The 21,271-nt window shown below is 39.2% G+C and overlaps 1 protein-coding gene across 10 annotated transcripts in view; it reads right to left on the bottom strand.

Moving 5' to 3' along the window:
- DMD (dystrophin) overlaps positions 1-21,271 on the bottom strand; it is a 1,027,161-nt gene that overhangs the window by 288,299 nt on the left and 717,591 nt on the right. For all 10 annotated transcript variants that reach the window (XM_079972189.1, XM_079972196.1, XM_079972191.1 and 7 more), the window contains one exon: positions 12,246-12,484. In XM_079972189.1, coding sequence (XP_079828315.1) covers positions 12,246-12,484 — 239 coding nt within the window. The remainder of the gene's footprint in view (positions 1-12,245; positions 12,485-21,271) is intronic.

Here is a 21,271-nt window from a genome sequence, read left to right as displayed (position 1 = left end):
TAAAGACTACAATTAAATCTTTAGATTACATCTAAACAATATAAGGAAATGTAGATATACCACCCCTACTACATTGCACCTGCATAACAAAAAAATGCATGGTTAAATTGTTAACTGGATTGTTTGTTTTTGTTTTGTTTGCACTGAGCAAAATGTGTTTGAGAGGAAAGAAACTTCATTTACATATGCAAATTATTTCAGAATTAAATTACAAAATACAGTATTTTACTGATTTCAAGCCATTAAGTTTCTTTTTCATAAGAAACATTTTTTTTTAGTCAGCACAAAGTTCCATTTCATTAGATACAATTCTCCCTCCAGGAAATCATTATAAATAGAAACTATATCCTTTAACAAAATTGGAAAAAGTGGAGCAATTAGTTATCCAGCAGCAGTACTAAACGAATATGGCTCTGTAAAACAAAAATAGTAACAGGAAACACTTTTCCTCTCTAAGCTTCAGTTAATTCTTACAAGGAAAAAAAAATACTGATTTACAGCTGTATCCACATAACAGCATCTTCAGGCCCTATAAGCTATCTATCTGAAATATCATCTTTCATATTACATAATTCCAAAGCAGCCAAGTTTACTGTCTTCCAATAAAAAGTGGGCACTTGGAAGCCATGCGAGGAAGCAGACTTATTATTCTAATATGACAACCAGGCTGCCTGTAGGTGGTTTTGATGGGGATGTGCATTCAAAGCGTCACTTCAGAGAACAGTTCATTTTTGGAATTCAAATGGGGGTTGATGCTGTGGAACGATGAGATTCTATTAAGCAGAAAGAACCTTGTGGGTGCTTTTACAATGGTAAGTAGATCATGATATTACCTCTGTCTCAGATAGATTGAGAAAGCCCTCTGCTTCTGTGCAAATGTATGTGACAGGCTGCAGAATCAAGAGGCCGCCATGTCACATGTTATCACCTCATGGACACTGGCTGGCTGCTGGACTTCTAGATGTGCTGGAGAACTCTGATCCTTATGTAACCAGAAGTTACATGCTTAGTGAAAACTAAACAGACTGACTGTTAAATGACCTATCTTCTGTCTTGATATTGATGACTGCAGAGAGAAAGAACTGTGCAGTTGCTTGATACATAGCATGGCAGCTCCCTGGGTCTTGGTTCAGAGTTTTTGAACTGAAGACATGGCGACGGTAGGGCAAAGAAGGTGCCTTTTCCAGCTGCCTTACAGACTGCATGACCCGTGCTGCTCCCACAACATTTATTGGTTGTGGATTGTACCTTCCTAGAGGTACGGTATTATTTTTATTATTTATTAAATAACAGCTACAAAAGAGAGGGCATGTGATGGTACACCTACTGTGGAATGTGCTGACATTATGATCATATTGTTGAAATATTTTTTTATTTGTCCAGGTGTTTTAAGTAGTCATGCATAATAGTTTTAAAGTTTTACTGCTGCCTCTTATTTTGCTAATTTATCATCAGTGTTAATGCTTTATTGTATTGTTTTGTTTTGTTTTGTTGTATTTGGCATGACAGATTTATTCATGCCCATTTAACACTGCCTGGGATCTGTTTGGATGAATTGTGCCATACACATATTTTTTAAATAAATAGGCAGAAATGTGCAACTAGTTTGGAATAAAATCGTTGTCATATGTGGTCTGCAGTTATTAGATATGAACTGCTTCCACCACAACCCCTGGGGGTTAATTTCAGAAATTGTCTACATTTCCACAAAAATACTTCTTAAATGGGCTAGTAAAGTTTTCAAATCCTACACAAACAATATATAAAAACAGCAATGGCAAAACTGTCAGCAGATGCACCAATCTTATTATAGCAATTTTGAATAAACGTAAGAGCCCTGCTGGATCAAACCAAAGTTCAGCATCCTGTTCTCATAGTGGATAAGATGCTTATGGAAGCCAGAATGCAGCACATGATCTCCACAGCACATGATCTTCCTACTCAGGTACCACAGTGACTAGTATTCAGAGGTATACCAATCCTAATACTGGGGGTAATACACAGTCACTAGTAGCCATTCATAGCCCTATCCTCCATGATAGTGTTTTTACCTAGCAACAGAGATAAAGAAAGGAAGTGGCTTTGCATATCTGGAATTCCAGCACACAGAACTTACTCTCTCTATCAATATTACTTACAAGAAAAACAGAATGAAGAGCAAGGCATCTCCCCTTGATCTGAGGGAGATAATACACAGGATAGCGCAATCCCAACATGCTTTTATCTGGGTATAAAAGCAATGGAGATGCACCATAAAAGTGAGATAACTTATCCAAATGCCAATAAAATTGTTACAAGGGCAGTTTAATAGGAAGAACAAATGAGAGGTTTTTCAGTGTAAATTTAAAAGCATGAGGCTTTAGGAAAGCAACTTGACCGAGGACTCAAACTGAAAACTGTTTCCTAAATGCCTAATGAAGAATGAACTCACTTGAAAAATATCAGAGAGTGGATAGGCAGGCAAAGAACTGTGTGATTTTTGTGACGGCAACAATATGGCACTATAATGTATCCCTGGTTGGAGATAATTGGAGAAATTTTATATTTCCTGTTATAAAAAAAAAAAAATATTCCACAAAGTCCACATGAGGAAATAGTTAAGGATTTGCAGAAACAGGAGCTATGGAATTACACAAATTATTTGCACTTGCAAATATTTAACCCGGAGCATCTAAAGATGCTGACATTAATTACAGGAAATATTGTGGATAAATCATTGAAATACATCTATGTTTTCTAGCAAGCCAGATTCTCCCCAATCCAGTGTACTCCATTAAAGTGAGCCTGATCTCTTTTATATAATTATATAGTTCTAAAAAGGTTACTAGGAATCTATTTATTCCACCCCTCCTTACATACTGATGAACCTTATCTCTTTAAGCATTATATGCGATTGTCAGTAGCATCAGACTGATTAATCTCAGAAGTCACCTTCAGCACTATCTAGTCAAACACAAACACAGAGCAGAAGGAGACTAGAAAGGAAAAGGGTAATGTTCACACTATTTGTGAGCATATGGTAAAATGTCAACTAATGGGGTCAGGTTGACAGCACCTTACCCGTTGGAAATCAGATGTCATGATAGATTCTGCTAGCTGAGAGAAGATATTAAGAAAATAAGAAGATAAAAATGACACTTCCGACAGATAATAAAACAATTAAGGGTGAATCAGTCCATGGATAGGGAGTTTGAACTAATAAATTTAATCAAATTCATGGGGAGGGGGGGTTGATGTCAAAGCCTAATAAAAGTTAAAGTATCATTAATGTTTAAAAATATGAGTGTTATACATAGTCGTGATACTTTGATCATAACAGTTTACCAAACACACCTACAAACATTGCTGGTTATACTTTAAGGAATACATTCCATAAAGGTTTTTATACACTTTACTGTAAGCTACTCAAATAGTGTAGCATGTATTGAGGGGAGGCACGTACACGTCTTGTTTACTTGTATGCATTTTTAATTTCCAAGGTTGCACAAACATACCATTGCTAACATTATAAACTACAAAATGTAACAATTTGCACAGAAGAAAACACTTAACTTTACAAAGGGAGTTAAATTTTTCATTAAAGTTGTGGGATATACACATATCATCTCTCTGTCTCTCTTGACTTCTTCTGTGTCCATATATCCCATGCTCTATTAGCTCTGTACCACTGTGGGAAATGTTAGCACATAATATCATTTCACTCTTGATTGAATCTACCTGAAGGAGTGATTTCCCCTCATATGCTTATGTATCATTTTTCATGTCAGTTCTCCTGCAAATGAACCCCAGGTATTGTTTTGAGACATATATCTGATTAACAAGTGGAAATTGAGATAAACCCATTCTCTTGGGTTTTAACAGAACCTCATTTTGCTTCTAATTCTTATTAATTAAAATAATATTGCCATAGTATTTATGTTGCTTCTAGTGTTTTGGCAGATTTTTAAAAAACAAAAGCATCAAGAAGCCACTATTGTGCTTTAAACCTCACTTACTGGCTGCCACAGCAGTGTGCTGCCAATATGCACAGCATCATGCTCATCAGCCTGTAACTGGCACAAATGTTTGTGCCTTGAGGCCCCCAATCACTTCCCCAAAATAACTGCACACTGACACATAATTTTGGTTTAAGTTAATGGGCAAAATTTAGGCCACAACTTTATTATTTACAGTAGTATTGGCATTGGCAACAGACTATAACTGACTCCTGCCTCTCTGGCTGGTAGTCTGAAGGGTAAATACCAAATGAGGGAGCAACATTGATGAAGATCAACCAAAGCTCACCCTGGGCTTCCTGTGGTCCTGGCATGGCCCTAGAACCTCAAGCAGACTTCGGACGAGATCCAGGACCCCCGTATTCCTTTACCGGAATACCCTATTCCTGGAGGGGCAGGTGATGGCCGTACCTCCCCTCCCACACATTTCAATAAGCCAATGCCTAACCGCCAAACCTTACAAAGTTGTGACAAGTGCTTGGGGCGTAGGCGAAAACCAAGTGGCTACTGCCAATTTGCCAAATGGAAAAATTCCTACCTGGTCCCCATTCCAAAACACGTGACCAACCAATGTCCAAAGCAAGGCCAAAGCAGCACAACCTACACATAGGGACGGGAGGGTGGGTGTTCGGCAGCATGAAGCAAGTGCCCCAATTACATTGCGCTGCTGCTTTTATAGCCCCCAACGATCACACAGCTTGCCACGATTGGCCCCAAAGGCCTGGCACGATCGAGGGGGGCCAATGGAGAGGGCTGTAACACGCCCAGGAACCCTAACCTGGTGGGGGGTGTCTCAGGGTCCCGCGCGCAACCAGGACCCTCCCTAAAGAGGATCCCATTTCTTGCACTACATGTATAAGCTTTACTCAGTGAAAAATCTTGCTCAGAAAAAAACAAAACAAAACAATTTAAGCAAAGCTAGTAAGAAAGGAATGGCTGCAAGAATAGATAAAAATCCAACAGAACTCATGGTCAGGGAAATAGACCGACAAAGGGATTGCTTCCTTGGCTAATTATTTAAATTGTGGGCACAGAGTCTCAGGGGTGCTGCAGGGAGCACCACAACTGTGAGGTAAAATGGAAGGCAAGAGGTGAGCGTTTTGGCATCATGCAAGGCGATGCTGAAATCTGAGACCCTAAGGTCCACCACTGTCCTCTATCTACAACATGGAGTCTACACTGCACTGGCTCTCTAATGAAGCCAGCGTCACATTTCAAGGACTTTGTCTTTCAATATCAGAAAAGCTTGGAGTCTAACTATGCCACAGCACTGAACTTTAAAGGGACACTCCTGTAAGGTGAGCGGTATCGCAACCAGGCCTCAGTCACACCAGTGATCAGGCAGCTAGCTGTGAAGCCGGCCAACCAGTGGTGATTGGCGAATGTCAGTGGCTAACATATGGATGTTCCCCGGGAAGTGGGCCCAACTGGCCAATGAGTGCTGCTTGGGCACGCTCCCAGGGGGATAAATTGCCACCCACCTTGACTCTCCTCTTCAACCACCTTGTTTCGCCAGATCCCCCTCCCTCTATATTGGTTTTTGCTTACACTATGACCTCGATATGGACATGGTTGGCAGCTGAATTCGGGGCTGGGCAGGAATTTTTTCCGCTTGGCCATTTGGTTTTCGCCTACCTCATAGAAACCATCACAACTTTGTGACGTTAGGCATTGGGTAGGTCTTCATCTTGGCTGGAGGGGAGGTTGCAGCCTCTGCCTGCCCCTCCTTGGGTAAGGGTACCCTATTAAAGGGATCCAGGAGAAGTTACTTCTGTCTGATGTCCAGGTGGAGGCACTCCTTAAACAGGGAGGGACACCTTGGGGTTACCCCTGTTTGATGTAGGTCATAGCCACCCCACCTCCCCACCCCCATTGGGTTTACTTTTAGATGCACTCCCATCAGGCGGGCTGGAGTGGTATAATGTGGCTCTACCCAAACCATTCACATCTGTAACCAATAAAAGTTGAGACTCCAAATACTATATGTTGTTGTCTTGTCTGGTTATTTTCTTCCTGGAAACTGCAGGGTCATGGGGTCTTGGCATGCAATAGTTTAATCCCTGCATACTAACCAAAATATGAATCCAGCATAGAAGTAAGACTGAACTCAAAACCCCACCCACCTGTTCTTTTCCTTATCTTTAGCATAAGAGCAACCTTGATAAATGGTAACATAAGCTGCTATCATCATGATGATAATGAAGTTGCTTTATAAGCACATTTTTAAAAACCTAATTATAACAAACACAATAAAGAAAAACCTTTAAAAATGTATATAAATAAAAGACAGGTCTAGCAGACTCTGCCCCACCAAAAGAGGTCACTATGGGGGGTTACATGAACTATGTTGGGGAATGGTGGTGCGAACAGCAAAGGGGGGGAATGGAATTTTTTTTAGAGTAACAAAAAGTAAATAAAAATTAGTTAAAATATATTTAAGACATATGGGGGGATCAGAACAAAATGGTTATTTCTTTGGTCTTATCCATAAGGCAGCAATTATAATTTTAATTGGGGGAAAGTTTAGGAGGCTGGTAACTTCATCAATGTTGTTGCCAGTACTACCATTTAGCATTAGAATCATAGAATCATGAATCAAGTTGGAAGAGACCACAAGGGCCATCGAGTCCAACCCCCTGCCAAGCAGGAAACACCATCAGAGCACTCCTGACATATGGTTGTCAGGCCTCTGCTTAAAGACCTCCAAAGAAGGAGACTCCACCACACTCCTTGGCAGCAAATTCCACTGTTGAACAGCTCTTACTGTCAGGAAGTTCTTCCTAATGTTTAGGTGGAATCTTCTTTCTTGTAGTTTGGATCCATTGCTCCGTGTCCGCTTCTCTGGAGCAGCAGAAAACAACCTTTCTCCCCCCTCTATGTGACATCCTTTTATATATTTGAACATGGCTATCATATCACCCCTTAACCTCCTCTTCTCCAGGCTAAACATGCCCAGCTCCCTTAGCCGTTCCTCATAAGGCATCGTTTCCAGGCCTTTGACCATTTTGGTTGCCCTCCTCTGGACACGTTCCAGTTTGTCAGTGTCCTTCTTGAACTGTGGTGCCCAGAACTGGACACAGTACTCCAGGTGAGTACATAGAAGGTACTAGCATTATTTGTCTCTTGTAATTAGGGGGGAATCAGAAAAGGTGCTAGGCTGATTTTGAAAGGTATAAAAGGGAATTGTAAGCTCTCAGCAATTATTCTGAGATATGGTCCTTTATGTTTTACACTTATTGCACCTAGTGCATTTTTATATGGAATGGGAACAGGCGTGAAGCAGCAAACTAGATCAAAGGGCATTTCTGATTATGTTTCTGACAGATTTTTAAAGTGATTTTATAGAAGCTGACATCAGAGAAAAGCTTAGCATCCATGCTTCACAAAACTGGATTATTTATACCTTTGTTATAAGGCAATCTTTTGTGGTGAGAAAAGGGTAAATTTTAAACAATTTTCTCTTCTGTTCTCTCCTGAGTAAAGAAACAGTTCATCTATGTTTTCACCTTGGGGGTTCTCCTAGGTTTATTATCTGTTCCTAGTTGGGGATTTAGAAATAATCTTGCCTCAGAAAACAGATAACAAAGATCCAATTTTCTCCTATTTAGACAGATTCTAAATAAATTTCTGCAAGCAATATATTATTTCAAAATCCCAAGCCTTTGGTCTGCATAAATGTAAGCTGATGGTGCCATGTACATACTTTCATTGTAAATATTGAATTATATATAAATAAAATATTTCAGCATGGTAAAATAAATCACAAGTTTAGACAATACCTGATAAATGGGAAAACCTAAGTAAGCATTCTTTGTTAAAAGATGAAAAGGGAAAGCAAAATCTGGATTTGAATTCTGTCATCTACAGATGAAAGATGGAAAAGACACCCTAAACATAATGAGCATACTTAAGACCTTTTCGAACAAGGTGTAAGCAGCTCATTTTTATTAAGTTCTCACAGAAGTCCCTTATCAACGACAGATCCATATGCCACACATAGGGCACTTTGATAAAAGACGTAGAATCAATTAGGAAAGAAATCATTCTCCCATGCTCCTAAATTCTGTTTACCACTTTTCAGTTGCACCACGGCACCATCCAACTGCCTCCCTGCCAGGTCCCCAGCCATCGGGAGATGCAACAGTCTCTCCCACCGGCCAGGGAACAGTTGGATTGGTCCGGTTGCCAAATTAGCCAATGGCAACCAGATCGGGGGATGAGCACATTCTGGACGCAGGCCTGACCAGGTCTCTCAGGACTTCACTCAGGTCCACCACCAGAATATAAAAGGAATTCCCAATCTAGTATTCTGGTTTTCTTTGGATCTCCCTCCCACCCTTCCTTCAGCTAGGCTTCCTTCAGCTATCCATCACAGAAGTAGGACTGCTTTCCTGACCTTACTATGGATTGAGATTAGTCACCACATTCGGGGCTGGGGAGGAATTTGTCCTTCAGGTTCATTGGCTGACATTGGGGTTTTTGCCTAGCCCATAGCAATCGGAACAACTCCGGTGGGGAAAACGTTGGGTAAAAGCCTTAGTCATGGTTGGAGGGAGGTTGTATGCCTTGCCTGCCCCTCCAAGGATTGGAGTACCCCATTAAAGACTTCTTGCTTCTACTGAATTACTGCTCCTTACTCACCCAACCACCTTTCCACCATGCCTGCTGGAATCTGGCTAGACTTGACTTCGTTTCAATCCAACTCAGAGGAAGCTCTGAGTTGGATGAAGTTCACACAAGACCCAAATTTGTTTCTGAAGCTACTGTAGGCAGCTTCAACCTGAGTCTCTCCTCAATCTGCTATTCCCCTGAGAGGAAAGGTTCTATTGGCAACAATGGTAGCTTCCCTGCTGGAGCTAAGAGTAGCTCATGGAGGTGATTTTAATCAGGGATGTCATGTTAAGGGGAAATGTTAAAAGTCCCTTTCTGCTTTTTTTTTAAAAAAATACTCCATGTAAAATAACTTTCTCTTCTAAAACTGCTTCATCAAAACCAAAAAAAGTTAATTCATACTTTCCAACTGCAGTAATCTTGTTTTCCTGTCTTTTCCCTAAGAATATGTTTCTCCTGTAACCCCCGAAACATCTTAGAAAATGAACAAGCATTTAATTTGGTCCTTAAAGTTTTGATTTGCATTCTATGATTACAATTGGACTACAATTTTCTGCTTTGCACATTACATGGGAAAATAAGCTATTCAATTACTTTTTTTATAATTATGGAACAGAAAGAAAACTAAGAAATGCATATGCTACAGAGATAGCATACGTTCTGCAAGCAAGCAAGAACAAAATAAAACTTTTTTTTACTTTGTTAGATTATTAAGAATATAGCAATCCACCCACAATTTTTATTGTTTCTGATGAACAGTTTATTTCCAATTCGACAAAGCAAATTGTTCAAAACAAAATCTGCAGAAACCATTTTTTTTTTGTGGCGGTGGGGAGTGTTGTTATGGTTCTGACATGGTGAGGTATGTTAAACTTTTTGCTCTGCAGAAAAATGCAGAAGACCAGAAGTCATTTATCTGAATGTCCCAAGAGCATCATTGTGCAATGATGCCTGCTCCTCAAGTACCTTGAGAATTTTTAGTTTTGTTTGATCTCTTAGTTCCTAGGGCTTATAAGTTCTAGAAGTACATCCAATCTAACTCTTCTGTTGCTAAGAAAAAATGTTTTCAAACACATAATAAATATAGCTACTTTAGATTTACATATATGAAAGGTAAGACTTAAAACCACATGCTGACAACAAAAACAACTCCCCCGCCCCCCACAAATTCTCTACACTTGTCTGCATGTAGTAGAAAAAAGCACTTTAGCAATGCACATCTCAGTTGGCAACCTACTCATAATAATTATTTTAAAGAATATCAGTTCTCTAAATGGAGGCTAAGGTAATGCTACATTCACTTACAATACAGTATTAAGCCATTTGTGTGTAAACAAGCTTGCATAATGGTGGCTTGAAGTTCACTGCATCCCACTCCTGCCCTCATTCCCATTGGGGATGCTGATGTAGCCTAGCCATTAATGTTGTACCTTGCAGGAAATAGTACTCCACAGACTTTCTCTCTACATAAATTATACAAAAAGTAGAAAAGAAGACTTCTCATTTATGCTCAAACTACATGAGGGAGCTAAATCAACCATAACTAAAATGTGGATTTCAGCACATCTAATTCAGAGATGACTTTGTAAGCTCTGAACTCAGAATGTTAGCACTCAAGTTGATTTTAGTTGATTTTATGTCAGTTTTCTTCTTGTACATTGGCAGCAGACAGAAGTCCAGTGGTACCTCGGGTTACAGATGCTTCAGGTTACATACGCTTCAGGTTACAGACTGCGCTAACCCAGAAATAGTACCTCGGGTTAAGAACTTTGCTTCAGGATGCGAACAGAAGTCGTGCTCCAGCAGCGCGGCGGCAGAAGGAGGCCCCATTAGCTAAAGTGGTGCTTCAAGTTAAGAACAGTTTCAGGTTAAGAACGGACCTCCGGAACAAATTAAGTACTTAACCCGAGGTACCACTGTAGAAGATTCTGTTCCTTTTAGACCAACACTCATATCACAATATGTTGTACAAAACACAATTGAAGCTAAAAAAAACCACTTATGTAGAATGAAGAAGCTCCCTTCTTTCCTGCCAATCTACCCTGATTGTATCCCAGTCTGAGTAGGGGTGAATACTGTAGCATAAAATTATACACGTACAAACCTAGTGTAAGGGCTACATGTGGAGATGAAGGCCCTGAAGATTATGGAGATGTCTGGAAACCTAAAATTATGTTTGTGTGTATGTATTGAGACAAATAATCCTAAGAAGAAGTTTTATGAAGATTTAGAGTAAGAGGCCTGGGTTATGTGACCAGGAGTAAAGTCACTGGACACTGCAAATCCTAGTGAAGATGAAGGTTAATATTAACTGTGGTTAAGACATCAACCCCAGCCCTGAGACCTGCTCATATGCATTTCATATACTTTTTGAAAAGCAACCTGAGGTCATGTTCAAAGAAAGGTCCTGTAAGGGATACACACACACACACACACGTATCACAAATGGGTAAGGCTTAGAATGATCTTCTGAAATAAGGAGTAAGTGAACTTAATAAAAAATAATAATGCTGAGATACAGCCACAATCAAGTTATGTATCGTAACATAGGATAATAGGATATGATAGCTCCTGGTCACATGTTTTTCACCTGGACTAAAAAAAATGTTTGCACATTTAGATAATATTTAGCATTTGCATTGTTGCCCTTAGCAGAAAAGAGTCAGTGCTATCATAGCACTATCTATGTAAGGGGGCGGGTCCTAAAGTCTAAGATTCTTACCCATGGATCATCATTTTCATACAAGTAAGGTCTAGCTCTTAATTAAAAACATTTCATTGTATACTATCAACTATCAACTTTCTGATTGCTTGTTACACATATACTTTTTTTAAAAACAACAACAACCCATGCCTTAAATAGACTAAATTAGAATTTGCATTTGAAGGAGACAATGTTGTATAACAAAGAGTCTGATGCACTCTTGAAAGGATCAGTGGAATGGAAGTGAAGCACTTAAAGTTTTGCTCATGCAAGCTAGATATTTTATATTGAGCGTTGTTAAATCTAGGAGGCAGGTAATTACTTTCAGGCTATATAATAAACAAATTACTTTTATTGCGCCAGAGTTGCTGAAGTTAAAGTTTTGTTTTTGTCCATGCTTCTATATTTCCACATTCTTGTGTGTTTTCAACGATAAGTAGCACTTTAAAAGTTTGCTGACAAAACACTTGCATTAATGAGCTGCTCTTTTCTTTAAGGGGATTGAGAAGCTTTTCGTAATAGCATGACAGCAGGATACAAACCTCTCAGAAAGTTCTTAGAGAAATATTCTAACATAAAAAGGTAAAGAGATGTTGGTTTATTCTGCTTGCATCATGTAATACTCAACCTATTTACTGACTTCTGAGAAAGTAGTATATTGATGTCTAAATATCAAAGTAACTGGTTTGCTGTAAAGGCAATATATAGACTGATCTCATTGTTTTGATCTTTTACCTTTATTTTCACTCTGCAAATCTTAATAATTGTCATATACATTTGAAAACTGGTATAAAGCAGAACAGATTCACATTTAAAATTAATTTGCTGAAGAATATGTGTGCAATGTATACTAATATACTTCCTGTTTAAATTGTTCCATTTGTAGCAGCTATTTCTGTCAAGCATAAAATTCAGTATGTAGATATTTCACATACCTTTTGTTTGATGATCATGTCATTGATTTCGTCAAGATCGCCTACAGTCACTATTTGGGATTTTATCACTCGATCCAATAGAGAAAGCCAGTCAGTGAGGTCTGCCCATGCCTTATTGAATTCAGCCAGGGCTGGCACCTCCAAAAGCAAAGATGATGGCATTTCTTGTTTGGAGATGGTAGTTTCCTTGGTTACCAGAGTTTGCGTTACCACAGTAACAGTTTGGCCAGGAGAAGTTACTGAAAGGGAAGAAAAATGCAGTGACATTGAATAAAAAAGCTAAGATCAATAATTTAATTTACTGACATATTCACTATAATGATAATTTTAGCAAATTCACGTGATGTCTACGTTAACCATGGACACCAAAGGTATTCTCTTTCCTTTAAAGTCATTGATATGTATTTATTTTTATCTGTTTGTTTTTTTAATGTAAAATATCTGGAAGCCACCTGCAAGGATAAAAACCTTCCCAAGAACAAAAGAGTAAAATACAACCAATACAACAACAACAACAACATCATTAATAAAAACCAGCAACAGCACCAAAGCAAACATCCAATCCAACAAATTAAGATACAGCTCAGGGAAAAGCAAGCAATAATAGGTGGGCTTTTAGGGGTTTCCTAACATCCTGTAATGATGTGGCTTTTTGGACTCCAGCTAGTAATGAGCTCCGTTTATGATGTTAAAATGCAGGCAGGGTGAAGGCAGTTCTTTAAAAAACTTGTACCCAAACAGTTTAGGGCAAAAGTGGCTAACCTTTTGCAGCCCCAGTGCCACATTCATTTTGAGTAACCCTTTGGGGGTCATGGGCAGGGCCTGGGCTAAAAGTGGAAGGTGAAGGACTATAAATTTGATCTGACTTGATAACCTCACCCCTTACTAAGGGTACCTTAAATCCACACTAATTAGCTGCTAGTAAGCAATGACTCCTAGGCTGTTACACACAAAAGTATGCAGGAAACAACCACTGGCATGTTACCTTGCTGCAAAGCAGCAATGGAAGGATATAATTTGGAGTGTGAAAATGGTGGGGTTCTTCAGCCCTTCCACAACCCATGATACAGCAGTTTTATTTTGCATTTTGGGTGTTGTACTCTATCTTACAATTATCCTGAAAATATTATCTTATAACTAATGTTGTGGGGGGTGAAGCTTGCGTAAGCCACCTTGTGAGTTCCTGACAAAGGTGATATTTGAATGTATCCACACTTCACTCAGAGTAATTCTCATGGAAACAAATGAAACCTCAGACAGAAGAAACATCATGGTGAATCTGCAGAAGGACAACTGGACACCTTCATCTGCCCCAGCTGCAACAAAACATGTACAGTATCTCCCATATCAGTCTCTACAGCCACAGCAGATGCTGTAATCTTCCAATAGATTTACTTCACCTCCAAAGGCGAAGTCAACTCCTCTACTGTCTCCCAAAACAGATGGATGCCAACCACTAGCTACCAGGTAGCTATGTGCAGGATAGCAAACTAAAATTTATTTTAGCTGCCTATAATGAAATTTCTATTTTTTTCTAGCTAAATGTAATCTCTATATGTTAAGTGCTACATTTCCTCCTTTAATATATATTGGATTCAAGACTTGGTAGAAAAAACTATAAAAACCAAGTTCAAAAAAAACCTTGGAACTACTGGCTACATATTAATCGACCAGATGTGGAGCAACAAAACCAGCTACATTAGGACACAACAGTTTGCTAATGTCTCCATGGCAGCCTCTCCTGTTATCTTAGAAGAAAGCATCAAAAGTTATCCTGCCATGAGCAAATGGTAAGCTGAAAAGATGCTTCTGTTGATCCTTTCCCAACTTTTTGAGGTAGCTGCTACGAGCAGACACAAAGCATCTAGGATACAATTCAACAATTAATGTACTAGATGTGCATAGCTAAGAAACAATTTGCATAATAGGTTGCAGGGAGTAAATGTTATTTATATGCACCAGTCTAAACACATAGAATATCTGTGTAAATGACCCCACAAAAATTACTATCCTGCAAGATTATTTATTAGCCTGCTTAGATGCTACCAGAGCTTGCATTTCCTTACATAGTGAGTTTAACCCACTTCTTCTTCTTAGCCACAACGGATACACATATGACTAGTCTCTTAGTAGTGTAATAATAAAATTTGCCTTCTATAAAGTGAATGGGGGAAGAAATGACTGGTCCCTCCACAAGGTTGTCCACATGGAAGTCCTGGTTGTCTATGAGTTCCAGGCACATGGTTAAATACAGAGTGGGCAAAGAATGCTTGCAACCCAGTACAGTGGTGCCTCTGGTTACGAACTTAATTCATTCTGGAGGTCCGTTCATAACCTGAAACCGTTCTTAACCTGAGGTACCACTTTAGCTAATGGGGCCTCCTGCTGCCACTGCACGATTTCTGTTCTCATCCTGAGGTAAAATCCTTAACAAGAGGTACTACTTCTGGGTTAGCGGAGTTTGCAGCCCGAAGTGTTTGTAATCCGAGGTGTTTGTAACCCGAGGTACCACTGTACTATCTCCCCAAAGGTGTACAAAACACTGACATTAAAATATTCTGCATGTATAGACCAACACATGCAGCTGGGAAATGTGCATATTTATCCTGTGCCTACAAAAGAGAGGGTTTTTTTGGTAACAGTCACAAACAATGAATATCAGCTGTTTTCCTTCATGAAAAATGGTGCACTTACATAATGAGCATAACTATGGAATCAAATGTCACGGATTTCAGCTTTGCCAACTTGTACAGCCTTTAAAGAATATTTGCAGTAATACATTGAAATCAATGTGCTTATATACAAAATACAGCTCACATTTTCAGAAAACTAGGCAGAAAGTAAAAGAAAGGAGTATGTGAACCATATATGTTAGATTGAATTCACCAATTTGTTGTGCCCTGAAGAACTGGCTCAAAATATTTTGCTACATGAGACAAGGAACAAGGAACAAGGTGACACCCCTTTCCATTCTGCGACTGGATTGGAAAGCTGATTCTTACTTCAATACAGTGGTACCTCGGTTTAAGAACAGCCCAGTTTAAGAACTATTCGGTTTACAAACTCAGCAAAACAGGAAGCAGTGTCCCGATCTGTGAACTTTACCTTGGTCGAAGAACGGAATCCAAATGGTGGAAGGGCACCAGCGGCAGGAGGCCTCATTAGGGAAAGCACGCCTCAGTTTAAGAACGGTTTCTGTTCAAGAATGCACTTCTGGAACGGATTAAGTTTGTAAACCGAGGTACCACTGTACTGGCAATGGAAGAATAGCCACCACCACACTGAGGGCATCAACCCAGCTTAAAGGGTGCAAAGCTATTCTCTTCTGTTATTGAACAGGAAGGAATGACAGGGAGGGGCTACCATTGCTGCTCACTCACATACACACACTCCAGCTGCCTCAATCTGCCTAATGGTAGTGCCTGCCCTGATGACCTGTCTTTTGAATGCGGCAGTTTATTTTACTAGAAATATGCATGACAAAACGTAGTCTTAATATAGCATACTCAAAAATAACAGCAGTAAGTACTAATAGCCAAACTCAAGTTAGGTTCAGTAAATAGCACTTAGGCCAAGGGAAGTTAAATGAAATATCTTGTGCTATTATCCTAAAGCTCCACATAATCCACTTATTAATTCACACACACTTTCACATAAATAGATGTAGGATACAATCACCTTCTAAGCATCTCTGTTTATTGGCTCTGATTTAATAAAGTTAAACTGTGTACCACCTGAGCCAATTTTGAAATTCACAAAGTTCAGTCTTCAAAGCACAGCTAGAAAGCAACCCTTACCTACTTTGTTGCAGCACACACCAGACAAGTCCTCTGAGGACAATATAAGGTTATAAAAATTAAAATGCATATGCAAAATTAGTTACATATATCTCTGCAAACTAAAACAAGCAATTTGAAAACTATTTTCTTTAATTCTCAAACTTTCAGTAGTACCTACTTCTGCTTACAACAAAAAGAACCAACACAGTGCCTTTCAGAATCTTGATTTTTATATTTTGCCTACAAGGAGTTTACCTGTGGTGAATTTTTGTACCTACTCCTCCCAGAGAAAAAGATAAGATTGTCTGCACAATGACTGCCATTCCTTTCCACAATAGATATTTTTTTTCATTTCACACATCAGTTACAATTTATGGTAGCAATTCCAAAATGTCATCTCATTTCATTTGCCATCAGATTAGCCACCTTAAAGACAGAGGTTGGATGCTTTGGAATAAAGTCTTATGACTAATATGTTTTATACATTAATGTCAAGGAGTGAGCAACAAGGGGATGGGTAGATTTAGGGTAAGAGTGAATTTGTTTTATCCTGAAATCCAGGGGCAGGGGGAAAAACATTAATGCTGATTTCTAGGTTTTGGATGCTGCATACTTTGCATCAATTACAAATACTTCTTTTTTGTTGTTTAAAAAAATCACTTTTGAAAAGTCAGTAGCTTTAATGCCGATTCCATCTAATTTCCCATTTTTATTTCTCCTCCACCTCAGTGTTTTACTTTTTATTTTATACAAATCAACACACTTTCTTGATAGAATAGCTCCTAAATCATCATATCAATTCCTTTCTACCCACATACCGGTATTTCAAGTTACATTTAAAAGTTAGGAAACTCCTTCAGGCCAACAGCAGCTTGCCTGATGGATGAACAGACAGAGCTTTAGACAAAAGTGCTACAATTGATTATTTTTCATTTAAATATATTTTGTACTTCATCATACATCTTCACTTAGACAAATAACCTGTCTATTCAAGAAACTACATGAACTGATTATTTTAATGCATTCCAATGTATTGATTAAATTGAATAAGCAAATGATTTTGCCATTAGGCTTCTGCATATTTTAAAAGTAAAAAGGTTTATAGTGACTTACAGTTACAATACAAATTCCTTAAATATATATATATAAACTGTGTATATACAATTAGTTAAAAACTCTAAACCAGGAGTAGGCAACTGTTTTGGCCCAGCAAGCTACATCTGTATTTGGCTGGCTGGGGCAAAATTTTGACAGGTGAGAGGGACCAACCACTGATCCATCATCTGACATCATAATTTTGTCAGGTGTTTGGGAAGCACCGTGCAAATTGCTGCACTTTGACAAGTGTCAACCAGCTGATCTTCAGGCGTTAGTGCTTTGAGTAGTGTTTCCCAAACAGCAACATGCTGATGGTTTGGCATTTGGGAAGCAGAGGGGGAATGAATGAGCTCACTGAGTTTAATACTAAAGGGAGAAGAGTTGGTGTCTGTCCCATGAAGATACACACTGGGAAGGGTTAGCAAGTACTTCAGAGTAAGTGCCTTTACATTAGATCCAGGTGTTGCAGTGGATTATCTGAACCTGTGCCTGAGATTTTTTTCCTTTTTACCTTTTTTTTTAATGAGATACCTAGAGATGACATGCTGAAACTTAATTAGGATAATATGGAAATGTTGTGGTGTATGATACAGTCAACCGTGGAAGAGGTAATACTCCTGATCTGATGGGACCACAGTCACTTCAGGATCACAGCTTGGAATGGTGCTAGCTATGGTTCTGGATGCCCAGAAAAAGCATATTTTTCCAGCTTTGACTGCTAACTGCAGCAGTAGCAGCACCCTCTTTGGGGGAAGATATTTTGATGTGATGAAAAAGCTCTTTTTAATCCATTTTTGATATCCTAAGTCCAACTTGATCTCTGGTTGCCTCTTCCTAGGAATGCTGCCTTGACAGCATTAAGAACCATGAAACATGAGCAGTCCTTTAAAGACTAGTCTTTCATGATATATCAAATCAGTTAAAATTAATTTTGATGTAAGATTTTTGTATAAATCATTTCTCATCTCTTTATATCCAAAAATAAAACATTTGCAGAAGCTGAAACATCTCTCTTATAGACAACATAATCATGTTAACCTTTCTCTGTTCCAAAGAGAAATGTCTAAAAGATATTTCATCACAGCATGGAAGCTATGGGAATACAGCATTAAATGAGGTCAGTGAAGACTAAGTTTGAGCTGTTATTTTTCATGAACTAGATAATTTAAGCCTTTCCATGTCATTGCAGTGTGAGTATGATGTAGAGCTTGACAAATTTCCTATGGATAATGTTTAGAACTACATGTGTGGAATTGTTTCATTTTTTTTAATATGTTACATTAAAATGCCTGCACATGTACCAAGTAAGACCTTCTCCCACTGCAACCTGAAACTGTTAGGTTGAAGCAAAACATGAGCATGCCAAATTTACCCAATGTGTTCTGCTAGTAAGCAGAGGATTTAGTTTGAACTTGCCTTTCTGGGTCAATGAACGCTGGCTGAGATGCAGTCATGACATATCCAACTGCAGAGATGAAGGTGGAAGATGAATAGGGGTAGCTTCCGACAGCTGTTTCCCAGCACAACACAACTGTTAGCTCCACAGGGATCATTCCTTGTTACAGTAAAGGTGGAAAAGTCTAGCCAATTGCAGGTAAGAACAGAGTTCATGTGGAGGGGTTGGGAGCAGTAAATAACTAAGCCAAAATGGGTTCTCTTAAAAAAGAAAATATGTTTAAATAGATGCTTTGATTTATGTCAACAGCTGAATTAATTCATTTTTATGAAAATTGATGACAGTTTCATCCCTATCTATGCTGTCTTCTTAGAATCATAGAACTGTAGCATTGGAAGGGATCCACTAGAGTCATTTAGTCCAACCCCCTGCAATGCAGGAATCTCAAATAAAGCAGACATGACAGATGACCATCCAAGTTCTGCTTAAAACCTCAATGAAGGAGAGTCCACCACCTCCTTAAGGAGTCTGTTCCACTGTTGATCAGCTATTATTGTTGAAAGTGCTTCCTGATGTTTAGTCGGAATCTCCTTTTTTGTAACTTAAAGCCACTGGTTCAGGTTCTAGTCGCTAGAGCAGGAGAAAACAATTTTGCTCTATTTTCCTTGTGACAGCCCTTTGGATATTTGAAGAAGGATATCATATCTCCTCTAAGACTCCTCTTTACCAGTCTGAACATACCCAATACCCTCAACAATTCCTCTTAAGGCTTGGTTTCCAGACTCTTGATCATCCTGGTCACCATCCTCTGCATACTCTCCAGCTTGTCAATATCCTTCTTAAATTGCAGCACCCAGAACTGGACACAGTACTACAGGTGTGGTCTGACCAAGGCAGAATAGAGTGGTACTATGATTTTCCTTAATCCAGACACTATACTTCTGTTGATGCAGCCTAGAATAGCACTAGGTTTTTTGCTGCTGCATCACACTATTGACTCACATTAAGCTTGTGGTCTACTAAGAACCCCTAGGGCTTTTTTTGCATGTACTGCTGGCAAACAAGGTGTCCCCCATCTTATATTTTTGCAGCTGGTTAGCTCTGCCGAAGTGCGAACCTTACATTTGTAAGGTAACAAACTACAGTTCTCAGGATTCTCTATTACCCTTGAAGTGGCATAAAAGTGCTTTCAATGTATGGCGTGGATACGCCTCTTGTCTCTTGAGCAAGGCTTAGATGAACAGAAGGTTCTCTTGTAGTCTTTTCTGTCCAGGAGGTTAGGTAAGGTTAGTCTAGGACCTGAAGATACAATGCTGTCTTGCAGTTTAATGGCCTATGAGATGGGGCAACTGTTCTCAGATCTAAAGGTTCCCAGTTTGACTCCTCAACATCACCTAATAGATAGTAGTCATCTCTCCTCCTCCCTCAGTTCTTGCTCAGTTAAGGGTGGTGTGAGCCCAGGGACTTCCCTGCTACTAGGATTTATGTGTGCATCACAACCTTCTGGCCACAAGCTCTAGCAAGTGTAAGGAGGGTGTCATGTGAATTGCTTGCAAGCCAGAGAAAGAGATATGATTGCTAAAAATCATTATGGGAAGTTCAAACAGCGCCAACTTCTGCTCGGCATTTTTTTAACCCCCCCTCCCAATTGCAGATCCAGCAGTCAAATTATTAGGGGAATTGGAGGATCAGCAAAAACTCCTTAGGGAACATATATGGCCCCTCAGGCCATGAGTTAGGCACCCCTGCTATGAAGGTACTGTAAACTTGAATCCCAAGAATCCAATTTTGGCGGGTGTGCCACAAATCAGAAAACCAAGGGCAAGTTCTGCATGTATATTAAGTGATTTGAACAGAACTAGTGAAAGAACTATGAAGATGGGTTTTAAAAAGCTAAGCACATTTTTTCTCTTCCTTGTTCTCATACCTATTTCAGTTTAGCTGTTATGAGAACAGATAAACTGGCTTAAACACTCTCGCATGCAAACCATCCTTGCATAAAACCAGTGTCCACAAACAAGTCGCTCCTGGTTGTGGTCCTGCATGCATCAAGGGTGCTGGGAAGGAAAGAATACCTACATCCAAAACTCTGGGTCTGCTTTTCACAGAGAAGAATAAAGTAATTTTCCACACTGGAACCATTCTTGTTTCCAGTCTTTTGCACTGCATCTTAAAAGTATGTTTCTGAATACATAAAATGTGTGTGAACTTTAAAAGACATAATCTCAATTTCAATAGCTGAAAGCTCTGCAAAAGCAATAATAGCTGAATTATCTTGAAAATGCAATACATATTCATGATTAAAATGCTGATGAGAGAAGTTTTAGAGATAAAGGCATTTAGAGATAAATGTTTAGAGATAAAACATTGCAGAAGAACTGGCTTTAAAAACAGTCAGTTGGCTGCTTCATCTCTGATGCCCAAAAAATTCGTATCTGTACCCATTTACAGCTGTGGCTTTAGCAGGCACTGACACTGATTAAGTAGTAGCCTTGACACTGATTAAAGATTATACTTTATCTTTCTAATCTGGAGTCCCATTAATAAAGTTCACACAGCCAGGACGTATTACTCCATTCAAAATCTTCCTGAAAGATAAACTGTCTCAAATTCCAGTCTCCTGTAAGTTACTGTTATTGTGGCAGCCCCTGTGAAACTTTCCTGAGGCCATGCTAAAGATGATTGATCAGCTCACCCTGATCTCTCCTCCAAAAGTGCCTGCTGCTTGAGAACCTTAGGAGTGAACCTTCCTG

This window comes from Podarcis cretensis (genome assembly GCF_951804945.1).
Source record: "Podarcis cretensis genome assembly, chromosome: 4".
NCBI lineage: Eukaryota > Metazoa > Chordata > Lepidosauria > Squamata > Lacertidae > Podarcis > Podarcis cretensis.
Note: the sequence above shows the minus strand (reverse complement) of the source record. Positions and strands in the feature narration are given on the sequence as shown.